Source organism: Pleuronectes platessa, chromosome 6 (genome assembly GCF_947347685.1).
Source record: "Pleuronectes platessa chromosome 6, fPlePla1.1, whole genome shotgun sequence".
Lineage (NCBI taxonomy): Eukaryota > Metazoa > Chordata > Actinopteri > Pleuronectiformes > Pleuronectidae > Pleuronectes > Pleuronectes platessa.
The window spans coordinates 21,986,127-22,007,030 of record NC_070631.1 but is presented as its reverse complement, the minus strand read 5'-3'; the positions used below and the strand labels follow the sequence as shown (position 1 = coordinate 22,007,030).

Sequence of the window (20,904 nt, the reverse complement as noted above, 5' to 3'; positions counted from 1 at the left end):
CTTTTGTTCAGGGATGCCTGGAGACTTCTGACTAGGCCACTCAGGAAACAGACTTGAGGCTTCATCTTCTCAAGGTGGTGGTTGAGGGACAAGATGGATGGAACAACAGCACTGATTGTGATGACCTTCTCCCCTGTGTCAAATCAGTCGCTTCTCCAAATGGCTTCAAGATGTCCACCAACTCCTTCAGCAGATTCCACTCCCGTGCTGTGAATGACAACTCCCTGTGCCCAGCCTTTTCTAGAACAGCACCAAGATTTAGATGATTGCACTGGAGAACTGCCTTCACTCAGTGTTGAGTTCCATCTTGTGTTGACTGCAGCAGGGATGCCTTTCAGTCAGTGTTAATTTTGGCAGCTATTTTTGATTTAGTCTTAGTCTTAGTCTTTTGACGAAAATGCATATTAGTTTTAGTCACCTTTTAGTCATTTTAATCCTTCTTAGTTTTAGTCTAGTTTTAGTCGACGAAAACAAATTCCATTTTATTCTAGTTTTAGTCGACGAAAACTAATTCCATTTTAGTCTAGTTTTAGTCGACGAAAACTAATTCCATTTTAGTCTAGTTTTAGTCACATTTAATAGCCACATTAAACTCCTTTTCTATAAAAACATATAGCTGCAGCCTAATAGCTTAAAAATATATATTTAATTTTAAATGTGAAAACAAAAAGGGAGAGCAGGTCAGACTGGAGCCGGACACAGAAACTTCAGCTCTGTACAAACAAACTGCAGCTTCTGCTCTGATGAAGAAGCTGAAGCGCTGATCTCTGAGCAGCTGAGACCATAGAAACTCTGGTTTTCACTGTTTCCATAGTTAAGAAGCAGTCGGTCACTGAGAGGCTGCTCCACGAGAACGCGCTCTGCTTTCACTGTGTCTCTCTGAGAGAGTGCGCGAGGCGGGGGGCGGAGCTACGGACCGGAGCGCTATCTGGGGCGCACACACACACATACACAAACACACTCACTCGCCCGCTCCTGATACTTCATGACGGCCTGATACGATGATGTTTTAAAAATTATTGTGACTTAGTCAACCACCAACATTTTCGTCTCGTCAACGAAAATTAAAATAGATTTCGTCATAGTTTTTATTTTCAAAGATTCGTTTTCGTTACGTCTTCGTCATGGAAAAAAGGTCGTTAACGAATATATTTCGTCATAGTCTTCGTCAACGAAATTAACACTGCTCAAGCCCCGATGAGAGAGACCAGCTAGCTCGATTTGACGGTTCTCGACGTCTCAGGCCGGTTGTTGTCACGCCCTCACTCCCGGAACCCCTCACCCAGACCCGGGTCTGTCAGGGTTCCCCTCCGCGTGGACTGACGGTCCGTGTGCGGACATGAAGCCGAGCAGCGGAGGCTTCGCTCCGGGCTGCTTCGTTCAGCTGCTAACAACATCGCTGTGCTGCGTTCAGGGCAGCTCGGATATCAATGTCATCGACAAAATTCTTAATGATCAATTCATCGATTGATTATGCCCATCCCGAACATACACACATACACACAGACAAAGGGATCGTGGAGGGGCTACAGCTTTGGAGGCTAACACTGCTGCAACTTTTGCGGCGAAATGCACTTAAAACCCCGGGTATGAGTCTATTTTAAAGCGAGCGGCGGAGGCGGCAACGAGCTGCTGGTGACCGGCACCTGTTCGTGCAGCTCGTGGTGCGTGGAGCAAATCTGTACGGGCCACAAAAGTTATAAGGCGCAGCTCTCTCCCCCCCTCCCCCTCCTCGCCGCCCGGGCATCACATATCCCTGCAATATTGCTGTAAATACGTGCACAAGCCACCATTTCAGAAAGTGCTGCAACTTTAAACACAAACTAGCAGCAAGCTAGCGTTAGCTCCCGAGAAAAAGCTATTTTCTATTTATACATGCTGCTTCTACCGGGGCGAAACACACACACAGAAGCTAGCGTTCGCATGCTGCTGCTACCCGCCGGCTAAAATATGCGTTGCTGCTGACCGCCGTCTACTGTGTGTGATACACTGACTAACGTTATGTATAAGTACCTCATACAACCCTGCTTTAGAAAAATCACTTAACAAAAGTATGAATAAGGGAGTGAACTCGCAGTGGACGCAATAGATTACCGTGTGTGCAAAGTAGCGTTAACAGTGAATTTACAGCCTCGCAACGAAGAAAAGTAAGCTTTCATTCAGAACTCAAATGTCGAACGAAGTTGGAAGTTGTTGCGTCTCCGTCTGAAATCTTCGACCCGCATGTTTTGCAGACTGCACTTCGTTTTTTGTTGACCACCTCGTAGTTTTTATACCCGAACGAAACTATCTTTGGTATAATTGTGTCCCAACTGGCGCGTTGTTTGACAGTTGCTCTTCATTGGTTGACCTGCAGTTTGATTGGATGGATGCTGTCGCTTCAAAACAACGTGGATCTAATTTGATTGGGTGTTGTGCCGACAGCACATATACACACACACACAGACGCACACATACACAATGAAAGATACAGAGCGTTCCTTAATAACATACTTTTTAATATTTGGGTTTTGGGGAAAGGAGCAAGTCTTATCAAGTCAAAAGGCTCAAGTCCAAGTGAAGTCACGAGTCATTGATGTTTAAGTCCAAGTCGAGTTGCAAGTCTCTTTACATTTTGTCAAGTCGAGTCTAAAGTCATCAAATTCATGACTCGAGTCTGACTCGAGTCCAAGTCATGTGACTCGAGTGCACACCTCTGACATATAGTACTTATATAGCTCATTAAAGAGTACAGAAACAACATTACTGAGTTTGACGTTGTCATACTCACAATTGTAGTCAGAATGTGAGTCTGACGCCGGGTTCACACCGGACGCGGAAGCGACGCCGAAGCGTGGCGGCGCTAATCCCTGGTGCGCCGGCGCTTGGCTGGTCACACCGGACGCGGTAGCGACGCCGAAGCGCCGCGCATTACTAATAATATCACATACTTCTGCTGCTATCAGCCTGCAGTAAAAACGGCATCTAATCATTTTTTTCAAGCATATACTTACTTGTTGCTCCAACATTTACTGCAACAGCGTCCCAACATGTGTCTTTTTTGGTGTTGTCTTTATACAACATATGCTGAGAATCAACAACTCAAGTTACTTCTCCACTTCAATGATTCATTTAATGTCATCCATGATGAAGAACTTCTCCGCTGTTAGCTCCGGTAAATGTCGGGTGTCGAGGGTAAATATACGTAGCCCCCCTCTCTTTTTTATCTTTATGACTGCTTGTGTGGCTGTAGTGGATGGGCAGAGGGGGACATTTAATAATGTGGTTGGTAAAAGTGGTCAAATTAAAACTCCAAGACAACAGAACGTGAATACAAAGTATGGGATGCATATTTGATCATTTATATCATATAAAATATGTCATCTATATCGTTTTAAATCATTTTTCAGTGTGTTTCCTGTCGCGATACGCTCGCGTCAGGCGGAAAAAATAGACTCGACGCCGAAACGATCGCTTCACGGCGCTAGGCAGCCGCGGCGTGGCGCAGCGCTTCAGCGTCCGGTGTGACCGGCACAAAGGTTTAACATGGGAGTGGATGGGAGCCAGAGGCTTGGCACTGCGCTTATGCCACGCTTCGGCGTCGCTTCCGCGTCCGGTGTGAACAGCCAAGCGCCGGCGCGATAGGGATTAGGGCAGCGCGGCGCTTTGGCGTCGCCTCCGCGTTCTCTGTTCCTCTTTCAAAATGAATGCGCTGTCGATGTCTTCTAAAACAGACTCAAATGACGCATCTACACATCTCAGCTCTCCAGCGGCAGGCATTAAACCTAAGCGCACTTTGATGACGTGGTTGATTACGTTACCGTTGATTATCTGTCCATCATCGTATAAAGCCCGCCCTGACAATCTGATCGGCCCGGTCGATTTCGTACCGGGCATAATTTCTCCCCAACGGAGCGACTCCAGACCGAACTTCCCGACCTCAAATGTTGTGGGCGGGGCTAAGGTCGTCTGGCATCCAGGCTATTACTGAGTAATAATGCAAGAAAAAATAAGGGGAACAGTGAAAAGAGAATTGTTAATACAACATTAAGTTAGGGTTATAAATAGTACAGGGCAGAGATAACTCATGAAGCCAGTATAATTTTCTCTACTCAATGAAAGGCAATATATCATATAGTCATTTAACTTTAAAAAGAAAAATAAGATTTTTATATAACTGAAACTGTCACCTAGTTTGGATCCTGGCTCCTAAATCTGGGGCAACATTGTCTTGCAAGATGTTTGAACCCCACCGTACATACAGTGAAAGGACATGTAAATTAAGTCTGTAATTATTTAACATTTCAAAAGTACTTAAGATGTAGTTAAGCTAGCGTACGTTCAATCAGGAAGACTATGTCCCAGTCACACTTATCTCTCTCCCCTCATCTTCTAATCAGATGCCTGTCGGGTGTTTACTTCAATCAGATTTTGCCAATCACGTCATGTCGTGGGCTGGATATCATTTTACACGTTGTGTAACTAGTGCTGCCACAACACCTGAGATAAAGTCACTTTACTTTAAGGAATATTAACTTGTATCTCTATAAAACCCTTAATAACACTTAACACAGCACGAATAGCCATACAAAACACTGTAGTTTAAAATTGGCCAAAGTTTCAAACGGGATTATGTAAAAAGACGTTTCCAGATATTTGATGTCAGCTCTTTAATTATCACGCCAACAGACACATTTTGAGTTGTGTGCACTCTGAAGCGTGAGGCTGAATAATTCAACTCAGCGAGGGACCTGAGAATCAGATATTCTCTTCAGCACATCCAGAAATAACATGAGAAGGAATAGAAAACATATTTGCATCCACAGTACATGTCAGTGCCTTGACATGAAGTAAAAATCATAAGAACTGTCAAAGTGCTGCTCGTCTCCTAATACAGAGGAGCTGTCAGGAGTGTTCCTGCTTTCTACAGCCGCTGCAGCAGAGATGCTTCATTGACACTATCCCACTGCTTATCAGAACCGTGTTCACGTCCGAGGTTATCACAGCCGCAACTGATGGCTGTTCTTTCTGGCACGATTGTCAGATTTCCTTTCAGTCAACTGGCATGCTGGAGTCAGTGGTTCAAAAAGGCGTCCATCTACGAGATGATTCAATCACATCCATCACCAGCTCATTAGCTGATTCTCTGGTCGACCGTCGCAGCATCCGAGCCGTACTCCTCCCTCAAGAGCTTCAGCACATTGTCCGAGTACTCGTCTCTGGGCCGGTCCATCCCGCTCAGTTTGATGGGCAGCAGGTCGGGGTGGGGCGGGGTGTAGGAGGACGGGCAGTGCAGCTCGTTCAGAGTAAACCAGAAGGAGTCCGGGTCCACCTGGATCAGGTGTCGGAAAACGCTGTGAGGGGGAGTGAAAGAGAAAAGGGTGGAGGATTAGCTCTGGTTTGTGTTTCTGCTAAAGCGCATAATATCTGTGGTGAGGAAAATAAAAAACATGTTCCTGTTATCCAAAGAGACAGAGTGAGTTTTAGGTTCCCTGAGATTACTGTGCTGTCCTACAGTTCGACTATAAGCTCATTAACTCAACACTGTCCTCCTGCTGAAGGGAAAGTATTAAGCCTTCAGGTAGTTGTTATCATCACCAGCTAGGAGGTAAAACGTTTAAAAGAGTTTTAGTCCTGTTTGTTTAGTTATAAGGGAAAATGAAAGTACTTTGTAGTGGTTAATAAGTTGTATTTAAGGTTTTACCTGACAAAAGCTCTGAGCATCAAATTCTTTATCCCGTTTCCAAAAGATAAACGTGACATCTCAAATCAAAGTCTCCCTTAGCTCTCTTTGCCCTCTACCAATAGAGTATCTTCCTCTGTTGTCCGTCAATCCCTCTGATGTTGCCAACTATAATAACACACTCTCTTCCTGTCTTCCTGTGTATGGGACATCTTAATCTACTTGGTAACTGGCAACTTCAGCTATTAACAGATGTAGTAGAAAGTAGAAAGTACAGCATTTCCTAGTGAAATGTAGTGGGGCAGATGTATAAAGAGCTATGAAATGAAAGTACTTTAGTAAACTGGGTGAGGGTTAACAGCGGTGCTAGAGTGAGACGGTACCTTAGACAGGCCTCTTGCAGACGGATGGGTTGTCTGCAGCTCAGGTAGGGCAGACAGGCGTCAGTCACTGCATCCAGATCTGCTTCAGCTGAGAAAAACAAACAAGACGTTTACTTCATCCAATCAAAGAGGACCCATTGCATAATGCATGGTTGACTTCTCACAATACAAATATATATGTGAATAAAATCTGTATGTTTACAGACATGAAGCGTTATCCAGTCGCACAAAAACCTGAATATCATAATAATCAATGGAAATCCTTCTCAATAATACAATACCAACTTTATATAAAGTAAATGTGTTGTTTCCTTATATATCAAATAGTGTGTCAACGTACACTTCTTGGATCCAACTGATCAAACAAACTGAAGATATAATCACACGCAATGGTAGATTGGATGGGAAGGAGGTAGGGGGATAAAAGAGCAGAGAGAAAAAGATGAAAGAGGGGGGGAAAATACATCATTTCTGGACTTTACCTTTTCTAATGAGCTGAGGGAAACTGCTGAGACGGCTGAGAAAAGCGTGGCAGGCTGTTTCCACATTTCTGGATTTCACACCTGAGAACCTGCCTCGCCTCTCTTTTCTCCCCATCCCTGACTGGAACTTCCATAACCTTGCCAGCTCGCGCTCCCTCTATCAACTCCGGTCCTCCTCTTCCTATCCCTCTCTCTCCTTTGCATGCTCTCTCCATCCTTCCCAGCAGACTTTTAGTGATTCCCTGAGCTGCAAACTGGGCTGCTTTTCAAGCTTCATTTCAAAACATGTCTCCTTCTCTCCTGCGCTGCTTACTCTGTTTGCCAATTCAATTCACACTCGGCTTGAACCGGGCCTGCTCACTGTGTGTCAAGAATAAAAGCAGCAGTGCACATTTCAGAGTGAAACGGGATTATTTAGCCACTGCTTTTATCCCCTTTCTTCCTCCCCTCTCTGCTGCTGCACTCTCAGTGTGAAGTCTTTTGTGGAATCGGGGTGCTTGGAGGGCAGCGGTGAGAAATACTAAACAGGAGAGGACCAGGTGCTGTTAGGATCTGTGCTAAATGAACAACAGGGCGGAATTGGAGCTGAAGCTACAATTAGAGCTAAAACGTATTATTTGCTTCAGTCAGTTGGTGTTTCTGTCTTCCTCTCCCTGTGACTGAGGCTCGGTAATTGGCTTGCCGCAGGCGTCCCAGAGGTAAGCTGTAGCCAAATCGGTATTCACATGAGTAAGGCTGCAGCCACTGACTGTTTCTCTCCTGCTCTTTCACATTCTCTCCATTCGCCAACTCCAAATCTCTCCCTCCCTGATATGATAGCGAACAGCATCAAATGCCAGGACGAAAAATCTGGATCTTAAAAGCATAAACTGGACCATTTCCTTTAATGTGACAGGGAAATTATTTGTTTCACTATATTATTAATTCATATGGGGGTATCAACTAAAATGTTAAAATGCTTTTATACTGTTCGAAGCTACAGCAGGTGACTCCATCGTTAAAAATAAACCACGCCACAAATCACTCAATGATTTTTTTAGGGTTTCCCTTTTTTTCCCCTGGGTTTAATCCTGATAGGGAAACCAGAGTTAGACAGAAAGTAGTGCTTCATATTAAGTTACATTTCTAAGCACAATTAGTCTAAAAAAACAAGTGACTAGTTGTTCTAACATATGTTGGACATCACTTTCCTTTGAGTATCATACCAGTGCATATAAATATGAGCGACGGGTCTCTATGTCCTCCCACTATCCAGGAATTAATCCAGAATAAGAACTGCTGCACACGTTGCACTCAGTATATGACAAGGAACAATTTAAAGGAGTCGTACTATATGTTTCAAACATCTTTAACAAGATCATGAAGCAGTGTTGCAGAATTGTACAACCTGTACAACCTCTCTCATTGAAGTGATACCATCCTCCCTGGCCTCAGCAATCACAGACAAGACAACATTCTTATAAATGATAGAAATTATGTCCAAAAGCTCTATAATAACTAAGAATCCAACTTAGTAGCAGAAAACTTTACACTGTCTTTAGTCTTAATGAGCACTTATAGTTAAAATGTCTGCTTTTCAATTTGGTATTATCGCCTAATTGCACTTATCTCAACTCATAAAACTGCCCAATATAAAAAGTCTCCTTGTTGCTTTCCATCTTTTAGAGACAGATCCTGCTTAAAGAAAGTGGAACGGTGCTAATTCATTTGAATATTATGCTGCATGAAATGCATTATTTATAATAGGATAATAAAACAGATGGGTCTTTTTCAGTGTTGAAAATATGAAGACTGGGATTAACCTTAAAAAATCTTGACTAGTGCACAAAATGTATTTTCACTAATTTAGTGAATGTGATCTGCAGAAAGCAGGAACGAACTGAAGTAATGTAAACAGACCAACGCAGAAGGTTTAAATGAATGTTGTCTTTGTGATATTAGTGATATTTTCGCCTTTACAACAAATGTTTTGATATTGGGCCATTCGTAAAAGACCTTTTCAACCGAGTCAGCCACAAATTAAGTCAAAGTACTGTACAAACAGTCTGAGAGTGCAGACATCACTACAGAGGAAGGGCATGCTATCAGTCGTGTTGTTGCACCAGAGTCTTAAAGAGATGAAAATATAAACTTTATTTTATTTATGTATATTCAATTTCCCAAAAAATCCAAAGAGTAAATTTACCTAAATTGGAATTTGAATCAATTATTTAATTGACTTGTCTAGGTCATGAGGATGCAAAGAAACCTTTACATGGCCTCTAGCAGTAAGCTATATGTTCGGTTTTATGCGGTCTATTCTATTTAAAATCTCTTCATAACACTATGATTTTGTGAAATTGTGGTGCAGCATGATGGCCCTCAGTAAAGGTTTGCGCTCTACTGGGCGGCCATTCTAGTTCGGATTCTATTATCACCACTTACAGAAACCTTAAAGCTGCTGTTGTCAGCAAAACGGAGAGAAAACAAAAGATGTGACAAATGATCAAAGTTTTTATAATGAGACTATGGGCCAGTTAACGTGTCCAGCAAATGATAAGAGAAGAGTTTCTGGCCACCCGGTGAATGTAAACCCAATATTCACTCTCCTCTCTGCTCTGCTTTGCTTTGCCAAGGGAAGCAGATGGCTCTTTAGCTGCTAAATGCTGATGCTGTTGCCAGGCATGAAGTGTACAGTGGTCTTATTAAAGCTTTTTTTTCTGTTGAAGTATAAATGTGGGCAGGAAAACCAAAACAATGGACTAAATTAGGCTAAAACACTGTAGATTGGAGCTGCACAGGTAAGCTGTGTTAAATAGATAAATGTAAGTTAAATGTAAGTTTTTCACTGTGACTGACAAGTTTGTCATTACACATGTAATAATATAAATATTGATTAGTGCAGTAATAACAACACATTGGCTTTTTTGGTTCAATATTTTGGATTTAGGATGCATAAATAAAAACAAAGGCCTGGCATGTTGCTATGGTTACACAATTCAGAGTCAGTCTGTGAATCTAGAACAGTGATTGGACGTCTTAAATCTTTCAGGTTTTCATCTTGAGTTGGTACAGTTGAGCAGTTAATGAGGTATTTATTCCAGACTTTGTCTCTAAATCCTGGAGCACCACCTCTCAAACAGCTGCTACGTTATCTCCCCATTACACCCACCCTGTTCACACCCACTGTGAAACCAAACAAGAGACCACCAACTACACTGAAACCAACATATAGTTGAAACCTTAAAGACAATCCAACAACCAACAACCAGACAACAAAAGTCTGAATATATCGCAGGTGAAACCACTGATGACCTCACATTCTACCACGTAACAAAACAATTCCTCCAGGTCCATGTGCTGCTATCGTCATTAATAAGTGTGCTTGTCTGGTCAATTCTTCTCGATGGTGAAGTAAACAGGTGAATCTCACATTGACATGGTTAGTAAGTGTTGCTGGGTGGGCGGATGTAGTCGGATCTTTGACTCTGCCTGCCTGTCAGTAAAAGTCAGGTCATGTGACCAGTTTGACCCTTTTCCTCGCATTCATTGTTAATTTGGAATTTCCTAGGGACGAGCATCGCATTTTCACGACATCGAAAAATATCCACTTGTCCGCTTAGAAATAGAGAAATAAGTTAAAATATAGTGTGGGAAAAGGGATCCCACACTGAAGTACTCAAGTTCCACTGAAAGTACCATGTTTCCCCTCGAGTATTTAGCAGTGTTGGAAAATTGGAGCAATCTGAGCCCAGTATGACTGTGACAGAGCTGTCGCTGCCTAATGAACATAATAACTGATGAAAAATTAGACAAGCAGCTCATAATTACATCACTGCGAACAAATCGGCACGGAGCCCCCAGGCCGTTGGAGATGAACCTTTTCAGTTACAATAACAAAGCTACATCGAGCACTTAACTGCACAACTCTAAAAAGCCATCACATGTCGGAGCTAATCTTTTTCCTTTAGCATCTGAACTTACTGATTGCTGTGCAGATTAGCCAGCGTTGCTTGCTTAATTGTTCTTGGGGGAGAACAGTGGCTTGCAGCAGCTATTGTTTTTGCTATGATTTGATTCAGTCGCATCCTGGTCTTTCTGTTGTTTGCTGGATCCACGCAATGTCACAGCCTAAAACACACTGGACAATGGCATGTACGCATCTTGCACTTTGCAATGAACAGACTGTGTTGTGATGTTGCCTGTGCTTTTAACAAAACATGCCAAATTAAAAACAATATTGATTTTGAGACTGATGGAAAGATCTGAAAGGGTTGTGACTCTGATGAAAACTCCCCCCCCCCCGAACACACACAAAGAAGAAATGTTATCTAACGTAGGGAGCTGCACTGAATTTTAACTTGCCACATTTTCAAGATTCAACTCTGGATCACTTCTTCAGATCTATTTTATGAAACCAAGGGAGCAGAGATACAAACTCATACTATGGCCCAATGCCTTGTTCTTACTGCCATCTAGTGGTGAGAAACGGCACTGTGTTCTCTGACCACAATCTGATGAATATGTTCATGTTCTAATCGTTAAAAAAAGTTGTCTTAATCTTGTTTTGGAAATAAGGCTACTTTATTGGCTGGATGCAGTAAAGGTTTTAACTTTATCCATTTCAATATTACATCAACGTAACCGTTTTAAAGGAATAATGTATAGATATACAGAAAAATAAATAAATAAAACATAAAAAACCATTTGAATGATGGCGAAGATCCAGGAATTTTTTATTTCTTTCTGTTAGTTTGTGAAATGGGTATTTTTTCATCTCATAGAGAATAATTTGTGGATTTTAATGAAGAAATCTGTCATACTTAGGGGACAGATATATAAGAGTCTGTGTCATTTGGTAGAGATCCAGATTAAAATCTAGTGGATTTAAATTTGGTTTCATAGGGGGGAGGCTATTTCGAGGCTAGAAACCTCTAACTACCACCAATGTATAGCTGTAAATAAACAAATAATGTGGATTGACATATGATGATGTTGTGATCTCCTAGGAAAACTTGTGTATGTTGGTGTTTCTGTGTTTCTACTCGCTTACCCAGGTCCAGCCTCTGGCACAGCGAGCCCAGGCCCTGCAGCACAGCTAGTTGCAGTTTGTAGGCCACAGTGTGTGTGTAGACGGGTCCGGCCTTAGCGCTGATGGGAGCCTGTCGTACCAGCGAGGAGCTCAGCTTTGGGAGAACCTCCTTAGAAACCCTCCTCCTCAGGAAGTCCCCACACATGTCACCCAGAGTACACAGCATCTGGCAGCGAGATTTGGCATGTGAAATACAAATGTAGCAAAATAATTGTCCTTATATATGACAAAAGACAAGAGTGGATGAGTCATAGTATTGATAAAACCTGGGCACAGCCAAAAGCCTGCTGATGACCACAACACAGATGTCCAGCAGCAGCACTGAGTGATGAGCATTTACAAGCTAATTATGTCTGATAAAGAAAAAGAGATTTTTTGGGATCCAATGCCGATGCCAATATTGAGGAGTTAGAAATGTTCCATACCGATATTTGGTAATAATTCCTATAGGGATGACGTCATCAAAATCTTCTGACAAAGAAATGTTATTGAGGCTTGTTATTTTAAAGCTTGAATATAAACTTTTTTATCAATTACTATAAATAAAAAAATACTTAGAACTTTAATTACGAATATAAACATTTGTTTAAGAAAAATATAAACAAGACAGGCACATATCAGAAAACATCTGACTGAAATCAGTCGGCCTCAGTTAAACATTGGTTTTGACAAGTAGACTGATTTGAAGTGAAATAAATGATCACAATAGACACAGAAATATCATCATTCATCAGGGAACAAGGCAAAAAGCCACGTTCAATGAAACCGCCTGTCAACAGAGAGCATCACGGCTAATTCTTAATAAAGTGAGAGACCACAATAGTTGGTTGGTTCAATATTGAAATGTTTCAGTAAAACATAAGGGAAAGCCTGATGTAATGATGTATTGTAATATGTTATTTTATATTTAGTGCATTTCCACTATTCAGCTGCACATAATGACCCGATCCGGATAAAACAACATCCCATCAAATTGTTATTTTAAAAAAAAAATCAACACTCAATGCTAATGAAATGAGAGAGCAGACTTGTGTTGCATACCCTGAAGGCTCGGAGGACCGCTAACGGGTCGTCAGCTGTCAGTCTCTGGAGGAGGGCGGGCCAGCAGCGGTGGGCCATAGGCAGCAGCTCGTTTTCCTTCTCACTCAGGACACACACACAAAGCTCGAGCACGTCCAACACCTTAGAACAGACACACAGAAAGATATAAACATTTATTATTTCTATTAAATATATATATATAGGATATTGTACATGCCATATGTAAACAGGTAGCTGCACATTCCATCTACAGCTTCATTGCTTTAGATAAAATGAGCAGTTGAACATGAGATAGACACCGAAGTTCACTGGTTACATTAAATTCCTCTGGTCCCTTAAATAACCCCTGAATTACAGTTGAATCCAACCAGGGCTGAAGCATCTTGTGGGTGTTTTGGCGAAATATAGAAAAGGGTTGAAGTAAAAAATAAACAGAACCAAATCCCTGCCTTGTTGATATGAGGGTTTAAGTGAGATTTTACAAGTAATAACTTATGATGAGGTTACTGTGGTTCCTATAGTGAGTCTTTTTTTTAGTTTTTTTCCTCATTGGACAACCACATTAAGAAAATTAATTTAGAATAAATTGACCTGCATTTCCTCATGTTGTCAGTAGGTCATGGATTTGTATCATCTAAATGGATCTTATTGCTCAGAGATAGCCTGGGGTAGCTAATGAGTTCGTTAGTCTTGTTTGACCAGTCTGTCTGCAGAGCCCTGACAGGCCTATTTCATGCCAAGTCTACATAATCTGGGAGATTTGTCATTTTAACAACATAGTGTAGAGACTAAAGTGGTTTCTTTCTACAGTATGAAAAGGGTTTGCTGTACAATGGTGAGCAATCTGCTCTAGGGTTATTATCCACACTGTCAATGGTCCCAGGTACCTTGAGTCGGAGCCTGAGGCTAGGATCGGACAGCAGATGAATGCAGCGTTCCATTACATCTTTAGTGATGCTGAGGTGGGAGGGAAGCTCTGCTTTCACGTTGGGACCATCGTTATCTTCAACGTCCTCACACTCCATGGGAGGAGGGACATCTGGAGAGAAAGGGAACGTGCAGTCAGATGGATGGGTTGGTGAAAAGTCTAAATGCTTTCCTGCTATTCATAATTTACCCAACAGATAATATAAATCTAGTAAAACCTGTACTGCAATGTCACAGACAGATATGACAAAGACTTCATATTACCGAGGTCGTAAGTATCGTCCTCCTCTATTCCAATGCCCTCTGCCAGATCTTTCTGTTTGCGGTAATCCAGCAGGAACTGTCGGATGTCGATGTCTTCCTGGTCAGTGGACTTCTGTTGGGGTCTGGCAGACTCTTTGGTCTTATTACAACTGGAGGGAAACCACCTCGCTGACACATGACAATAAGACAATTAGTCAGTGTTTACAATAACGCAGGAATAAGTACGATTATTTTTGTGGGAACTTTATTTTTCTATTTCTGTTAAATATGCAGTTCTCTACTTGTTTTGGTGAAATGCCCAATAGCTGTGGTGATGCTGACAATCTCTATGAATATTCAAGCTTTTACATTTTGGTTATGTTTGCAAAATATTCACAATATACAATACTTATATTTCTGTGACGGTGAAATAACTATTTTAGAAACTGAAGCTTTCCACTCATTATTTAACTTGAAATAAGGTTTATCTTTAAAACAAACCATTGATATGTCTGGGATACATACAAATTATTAAGAAATCCACTGTCCTCATACTGAATGTAAATAAGTACAGCTAAATGAGAGCAAGTTTCAAATTATTTTATTTATTATGTGGTAGAGAATGGGATTGTGTGATACAGTATGGCACTGCGGTGAGGTGGAGTCACCGATCCACGACCATATGAGACAAATGTTGTGACACCACTTTTCAAAACTCACCCAGTGCCTTCATTAGCGCGTGCAGCACCGAGCAGAAAAGTGCACCCGTGTGGTCGTAGCTGAGATCCAGAGCCATCAGCACATCCTGAACGATGTCCCCGACCAGAGGCAGCAGGCTGCAGTCAGAGTGAGTCAACATCACTGTCAACACCCGTGGAGCCTGGCCATCAAGACGGGGATATGATGAAACACATGCTCAGAGCACAGCAAACCCACACAGACCCATGAACACACTGCTCAACTGAAAGAAGAGCCCCAGATGTGTGGACTCGAGCCACATGACCTGGACTAGAGACATTTAGACCCTCATTTAAGAAAATATGACTCAACATTAAGCTCAACTTTAATGCCTTAATTAACGTGGTATCATCCCTAAACCCAAAAAGAAAAAAGTGTGCAGTTAATCAATTTAGGATTCTCCTGATAAATATAAAGCTTAACCAGCTAATCACAAGTGTGAAGGATGTGTTTGGCAGGGGACACCGATTACATATATTCACTGTAATAATATGTGGAAAGATACCATCATATCGTGCTTTCAGATTTTTTGTTGTTTTTAAAAATGTTGTATCTGTATTCTAATGTCCGTGTAGAGTACCTTGAATCTACCTCTGTGTGAAAGGTGCTTTATAAATAAATATCGCCTTGCCTTATGATGACCAGTTAAAACATTAAGATTAGGTCTTGACATGTTATCTGACTCTGGGCTAACTTGTGACTTGGAACACGATGGCTTCTGAGAATGATTTGAATGTATGTCTGATTTATTTGCATAAACTACTTCACCTGGCTCACTGTGGTTGCTTGAGCCTTTAATGCAACTTTATTAATTAGATGTGCTGAAGTGAATAATTGATAATCAACCCAACATGAATTGTGACAGTGCAACAAGAGTTTAGCTTGGGCTGCAGGAACTTCATTCACAAATTTCTAACATTCTTTAGACTGATGGATAAATCAGCTAAACCACAAAGGCTCAAATAATCAAATTACTATTACAGTACACACCACTTGCTTTAATAACAAATGTTGCCTCTGTTTTCTTAGTTCTTATTGCTTTTTTCCTCCTGCTGTGCATTACTGTGGGAGCTTTACCTGTGGATGCTGGTGGAGCCTCTGCAGGTTGAGGGAGATGTCATTGAGCAGGTAGTCTGAGTTTTCATTGATCAGCTCCTTCAGGGAGGGGTAGCCACAGGATCTGCTGATAACCCACATGGAGCCCAGCGCTGCCTGGCTGACCAGCAGAGTCTCCTCCCCAGCTTTCTCCAGCACAGAGTACAATGATGTCATCAACAGGGGACGAAAGTCAGGCCCCAGAGCCTGAGAAAAGCAGGCGATGCCCTCGAGCTGGATGCAGAGCTGCCAGATGTTGCTGTTGAGCTGGTGGATTGTGGAGGTGGACGTTGAGGGAGATGTGGAGCCAAACGAGGAAGGAATCACTTCGAGAGAGTTTGCATTAAAGTTGCTGACGTCACTGTTGGATATGGATAGAATTCTGGGTGGGCTGAGCAGCTACAGGAAAAGAGAGATCACATTACAATGTCATGTATAATACAGCTTTCCTTCTATTTGAAAGATGAGGGCAAGGAACAGGATTCTACCTAGAAATTAAAAGATGCAAAGTGGAGTTTCAACCACTAGTAGTGCTAGTGCTAAGTAAGTTAGTTTTCGAAATGGTTTCTGCTGTTCATCAGCTAATGGCAATAAAGAAAACTCCAGTGTCATGTTTACCAAACATCCAAAGGGTAATTTAACTGTAGAAAAAAAATCTGCCTCTCCCCAATAATCTAATGTTGAAGCGTTTGTGTCCCGAGACACATTTCAGCTGGCGATGAAAAACTGATAATATATCTACAGACTAACAAGCAGTTATTTCCCTGTCTGTTGGGTGAGTAATCCAGCCTACAGAAGTCTGAGCAGTTAGTTGAAACGCTGGAGCATCTCCCTCCCTCCGCTCGGTTTGTTGACGCACAGGAGAATGCTGTGATCAGTCAAGGCCGCAACAAAAGTGTGGTTGTTTTTCTCAGTAACGCCTGCAGCACTTAGTTTGGACTGAGGTAATCCGACGATGATCAAATTTTAATGCAGAGAGAATTAGAGCCTAATATCACACTTGAATAGAAAGTGTTCACAGAATAGAAAATGAGATGAAAAATACCAAATTATCATATTCACATATTCAGAATACCACTCCATGAAGAGTTGATTCATCTGTTTCAGGTATTGATCAATCACATCCCATAAAACAATTTGGTGCCACATCAAATAAAAAAAAATTGAATGACATTGAAGGAGTAGTTACATTTTTGGTGAAATATCACTCTCATGTCTCTCCACAGAAAATGTAACTGTTACGTACTGGTTCAAATATACCCAAGTCCATTGTAAACTGTAACAGAGCAAAAGCAAACAGGACAAATCTTTCAAACTGAATCCCACCTGTTGGTCCTGTCGGTCTCTATCCGTCTCCTCGCTGACAGTGATCAAGTGCCAGTTGTTCAGACTGGTGTATTCTTCCAAGACTGACATCACTGCTGCTTTCAGGTCATCCTTGTTGGCAGAGCGTCTGTGACCCTCACCCTCCAGGCCCTGACTCTCTGTCACCACACCGATGCCTGCAGCGCCCCTGACAATCTCATTCAGGACCATGGCGGCCTGCTTTCTGTATGCCAACGACTGGCAGTACAGATCTAGAAAGTGATCAGTCAGCAGGTAAATGTTGCCATAGTAACCTAAAGATGGAATGAGAGGGAAAGTTGGTTGTTGTATGTCTGGCAGGACAGCTTTAGAAATTGTAAATATGTACGCATAGAAAGGAGCTAGATTTAATCCGTAAGCATTCATACATCATATCTTAACATGTTTAATCTAATTTATATTCCTATTATATATTTACATTTGGCTCATATATAAAATACTGTTATGTATGCATGAGGATTCGAAGAATAGATGGTTTTCATACCCCCTACCCCCAATGTTAATATTGAGCAGTACTTGTACCTAATGTCCGACAGATCTCCATGAGCACAGAGAGGATCATCTCATCAGTGAAGTAGAGGAAATGCTTCCTCTGTGTTTGAGCAGTGCAGCAATCGGAGGAGGTGGAAGTTGTTTCTATGGTGGAGCTGTGACTTCTTTCCTCCACGATGCAAACATCCATCACATCCAGCTCCAGCACCTGTTAAGGCAGACAGGGTTGTTGCATTTTCAACAATGTCTGATGGAAGATGATTTGTTATTTCTCTCGACTGCTGCGATGAGGACCAGACCAGAGAGCAAAGTCAGACACCAAAAGAGTCTCATTTGAAATTGACCAATGTCAGAATGTTTAAATATGCTGTAAAAATAACTTATATTAAAAAATAAAATAAAAAAATGATAATTTTATAATAACTAATTTACATAAATGGCCATACTAGTAATACAGCAAAATACTGGTATGCAATTAGTAATGGCATACCCGGACACACAGTAATAGAGAGAAAATACATTAATCCCCCTGTAGCAGCACTCTGGGCATTCATTACTACTATATGATGAATTAAAACTATAATGTAGAGAAATTAACAGTATAATACTAATGTCAAAATACTAATATCAGCATATAATAAACTCTCGTAGAAAGTTAAATACAATAATTAAAGTACTGGAAGTAAAGGTCACTGGGAAGAAGTAAATCCTGTTTTAGTGACGCATTAATTTGCTATGCTGGAACATTCTAGGCTCTGGCTTTAAAACATCAATCAATATTGGCTATGATGTGATCAAATGATGTTTAAAATAAACTGCATCTCCCATTGTTGTTTTCATTTTTTGGCTATAATCAATAATATATTTCACAGTTCTGGCTTGATCTTTTCATGTATACAAAAGTAAAGCATACAGAAAGTCAAACAACAGATATGATTTGATTTTTCTTTACACACAGGAGGAAGATCATGACAATAAAATAAAGGATCTTTAAAAATATTACATGTAAAACCTCTAGATCTATACCTATTATTGTATAAAAAACAGACTTCATTAGATTTGTTATCAAGTGTATTCTGATACACAGCTGCAGCCATTACCTGCATCAAAGCTTTGGAAATCCTCTCCAGATGTGCAGCCGAGTTCAGCACCACAGAGACGAGCGGTCCCAGGACTTTTAAGTAACCAAGAAACACGTTGAGGACAAACAGTTTCTTCTGGTCGTCAGAGGTCCTCATCAGTCTGGGCAGGGAGGTGGCCAGGGAGTGGAGATTCTCTGAAAGCACGTCAGTGAAGGTCTGAATGTTGCTGCGTTCACTGTTAACATCTCCACTGCTGCTGCAGCTCTGATTCCTCTGGGAAACGTCTCTCAGAGCAACCTCACACCTAGAGGAGAAGAGGAGATTAAATAACATCTTGATATATCCTCACATAATCATCTTCACTCTTCAAAAATGTCATCAAAACAAACCTCTCTCGGACTCTGGGCTCCTCGTCATTGACTGCTCCCACCAGTGCTTCCAGCAGCGGCCCCACGCACTCTCCAAGTGACCGACTACACCTTGCCAGCAGGCGGTCGGCCAGCTCCACCATCTCCAGGCGAACCCTCCAGTGCCGGTGGGCTGAGGTCCAGGTGATGATCTTCTTCAGCAGCACAGAAAGCTTCCCTGCCGTGCTCTTTAACCAGTCTTGCTTTCGCTGGACCACCAGCTGTGAGATTTTACCCAGGTTTGGTGAGGGAGTCTTGCAGGGCTCACTGGCCTGAAGCTGGACGTCTTCCATCACAAGCTCCACAGCACTGGACAAAACCTGAATGAGAAAAAGAGTGACAAGTGAGGAGGAGCACATCTTATCATGTTTTACTTTAGAGTTGTGAGGTTAGTTTGCACCTTGAGCGCACAACCTACCAGGTTCAGATTGTTTTAAGGTAGCTTTCCAAAGATTAATGGCACAACTATGATAACTAATTACATATTTAACAAATTTTAGGGTCTCTAGACCATCACAAAGTCATTGTAAATTGATCGTACATTTCTATAAAAATATCGTACCTTGATGGCCTTGACTGTGACTGCGTGGCCTTGTCTCAGATCTCCAGTAATGATCCTAGCTATAGCCGTAGTGATCCCAGGTAAGAATGAAGCCATGGTGCTGCCGATAGCACGTCGCTCTTCTAAGGATGGGACTACATGCACCTGAGTACAGTCACACTGCAGAATCAAAGCTTGGAGGCACTTCAGCGCTGCTGCCTGTACATCCCGGGATTTCTCCTTCTCACCTATAGCCAGTAGCAGTGATATGGCGGCTCCCAGTCCAGGCAACATGATTGGTTCAAAGAGTTTGAAAACTATATCACCATATGCAGCATGAAGCAAGGCGTCCAAGCACCTCAGCACGGCCAATTTCAGCTCCTCTGACGTGTCAGCAGGTTTCCCAGGATCGGTTGGAGAGCAGAGGCAGAGGCAAAGCTCTGAGAGGAGGTCTTGGAGGGTCTGCCAGCTCTGGACGCAAGTGTTCTCCAGGATGTGGCTCATGGCTTCAGCCACAGCCTGCACCAGTTTGTCCTTTTTAGGCCCGGGTACTTTGAGGACAAAGCGAAGAGGGAAGAGGACATAATCTTGGAGCTGCTGCAACGTGGCATCGTCGACTTCTTTTAACTGACCGCTCACTGTCTCCACATTGGTCACAGACGGCTCTTTGGTCAGCAGCACACAGGCCGGGCGCAGGTAGGCAAAGGCAATCTTTGGATCACTGATCTGAGCCATGGTTGGAGGCATCAGAGCGGGAGGCACTTTAGTGAGGGAGCGTAGACAGAGAAATAAAAATCAATCAAAGTCTATTCAATCACTGCAACCACAAAATTACGTTTCCCTGGAGATTAAATACTTAACATTCAACACACCTTTGGCAAGAAAACAAAAAAACTTACTTGTGAGCCCAAATTGGTCAGTCAGGAGGAATACTGCTATTACCCTCTTCAAGACTGACAAGGGCGATGGATGGAGCCCATAATAATATATAAACTCTGCACTGACATCTGGATTAAGATTCGTTTAAATTAAATAGATTAAATATTTGCAATGTTGCTTTGAAGCCTTGTTATAATCGATCAATTTCCCACAATAACAACAATGTAACAGTTAAGAGACATGATAAGAGCAAGTCTGTGGAGTAACAGTACAACACCTGCACTGCGCTACTAGCGTAAACAAACAGGGACCTACCTTCACATTACTGCTCTACCGCGACTAGCTGCGTAGAACACTCCGCCCAAAATATAGATTTTATATTATTAAACAATACTTCAGAAACCACCCAATGATAAAGTTAATCAACTCCCAGTATGGGTAACGTCATGAGACTGCGTCGCACAATTTTGACGTAATGCCTGTGAAGCGACACGAC

General features: G+C 42.0%; 1 protein-coding gene across 2 annotated transcripts; it reads right to left on the bottom strand.

Annotated features, from left to right (window-relative positions):
- Nucleotides 1–4,632: 4,632 nt before the first annotated feature.
- Nucleotides 4,633–20,870, bottom strand: tti1 (TELO2 interacting protein 1). Of its 2 annotated transcripts, XM_053425086.1 has the most exons (14): nucleotides 20,724–20,870; nucleotides 19,551–20,290; nucleotides 18,971–19,308; nucleotides 18,600–18,885; nucleotides 17,530–17,707; nucleotides 16,969–17,261; nucleotides 15,625–16,041; nucleotides 14,530–14,689; nucleotides 13,831–13,998; nucleotides 13,527–13,678; nucleotides 12,640–12,780; nucleotides 11,560–11,764; nucleotides 6,046–6,133; nucleotides 4,633–5,333 (listed from the first exon to the last, which is right to left on the bottom strand). In XM_053425086.1, the coding sequence occupies exons 2-14, from the start codon at nucleotides 20,274–20,276 to the stop codon at nucleotides 5,114–5,116; spliced, it is 3,372 nt and encodes a 1,123-aa protein (XP_053281061.1). In that variant the 5' UTR covers nucleotides 20,277–20,290; nucleotides 20,724–20,870; the 3' UTR covers nucleotides 4,633–5,113. The 2 variants fall into 2 exon arrangements, 1 of the variants encoding a protein (XP_053281061.1); XR_008338846.1 differs by lacking the exon at nucleotides 4,633–5,333 and having other exon boundaries at nucleotides 6,528–11,764.
- Between the last annotated feature and the right edge of the window lie 34 nt (nucleotides 20,871–20,904).

Excerpts from the sequence above, each read along its gene's own strand:
- tti1 (XM_053425086.1), bottom strand. The coding sequence starts at position 20,276 with ATGCCTCCAACCATGGCTCAGATCAGTGATCCAAAGATTGCCTTTGCC. Across the intron at positions 13,679-13,830 it reads GGACGATACTTACGACCTCG|ATGTCCCTCCTCCCATGGAG; the intron begins GTAATATGAAGT and ends CTTTCTCTCCAG. Across the intron at positions 12,781-13,526 it reads GCCTCAGGCTCCGACTCAAG|GTGTTGGACGTGCTCGAGCT; the intron begins GTACCTGGGACC and ends GTCTGTTCTAAG.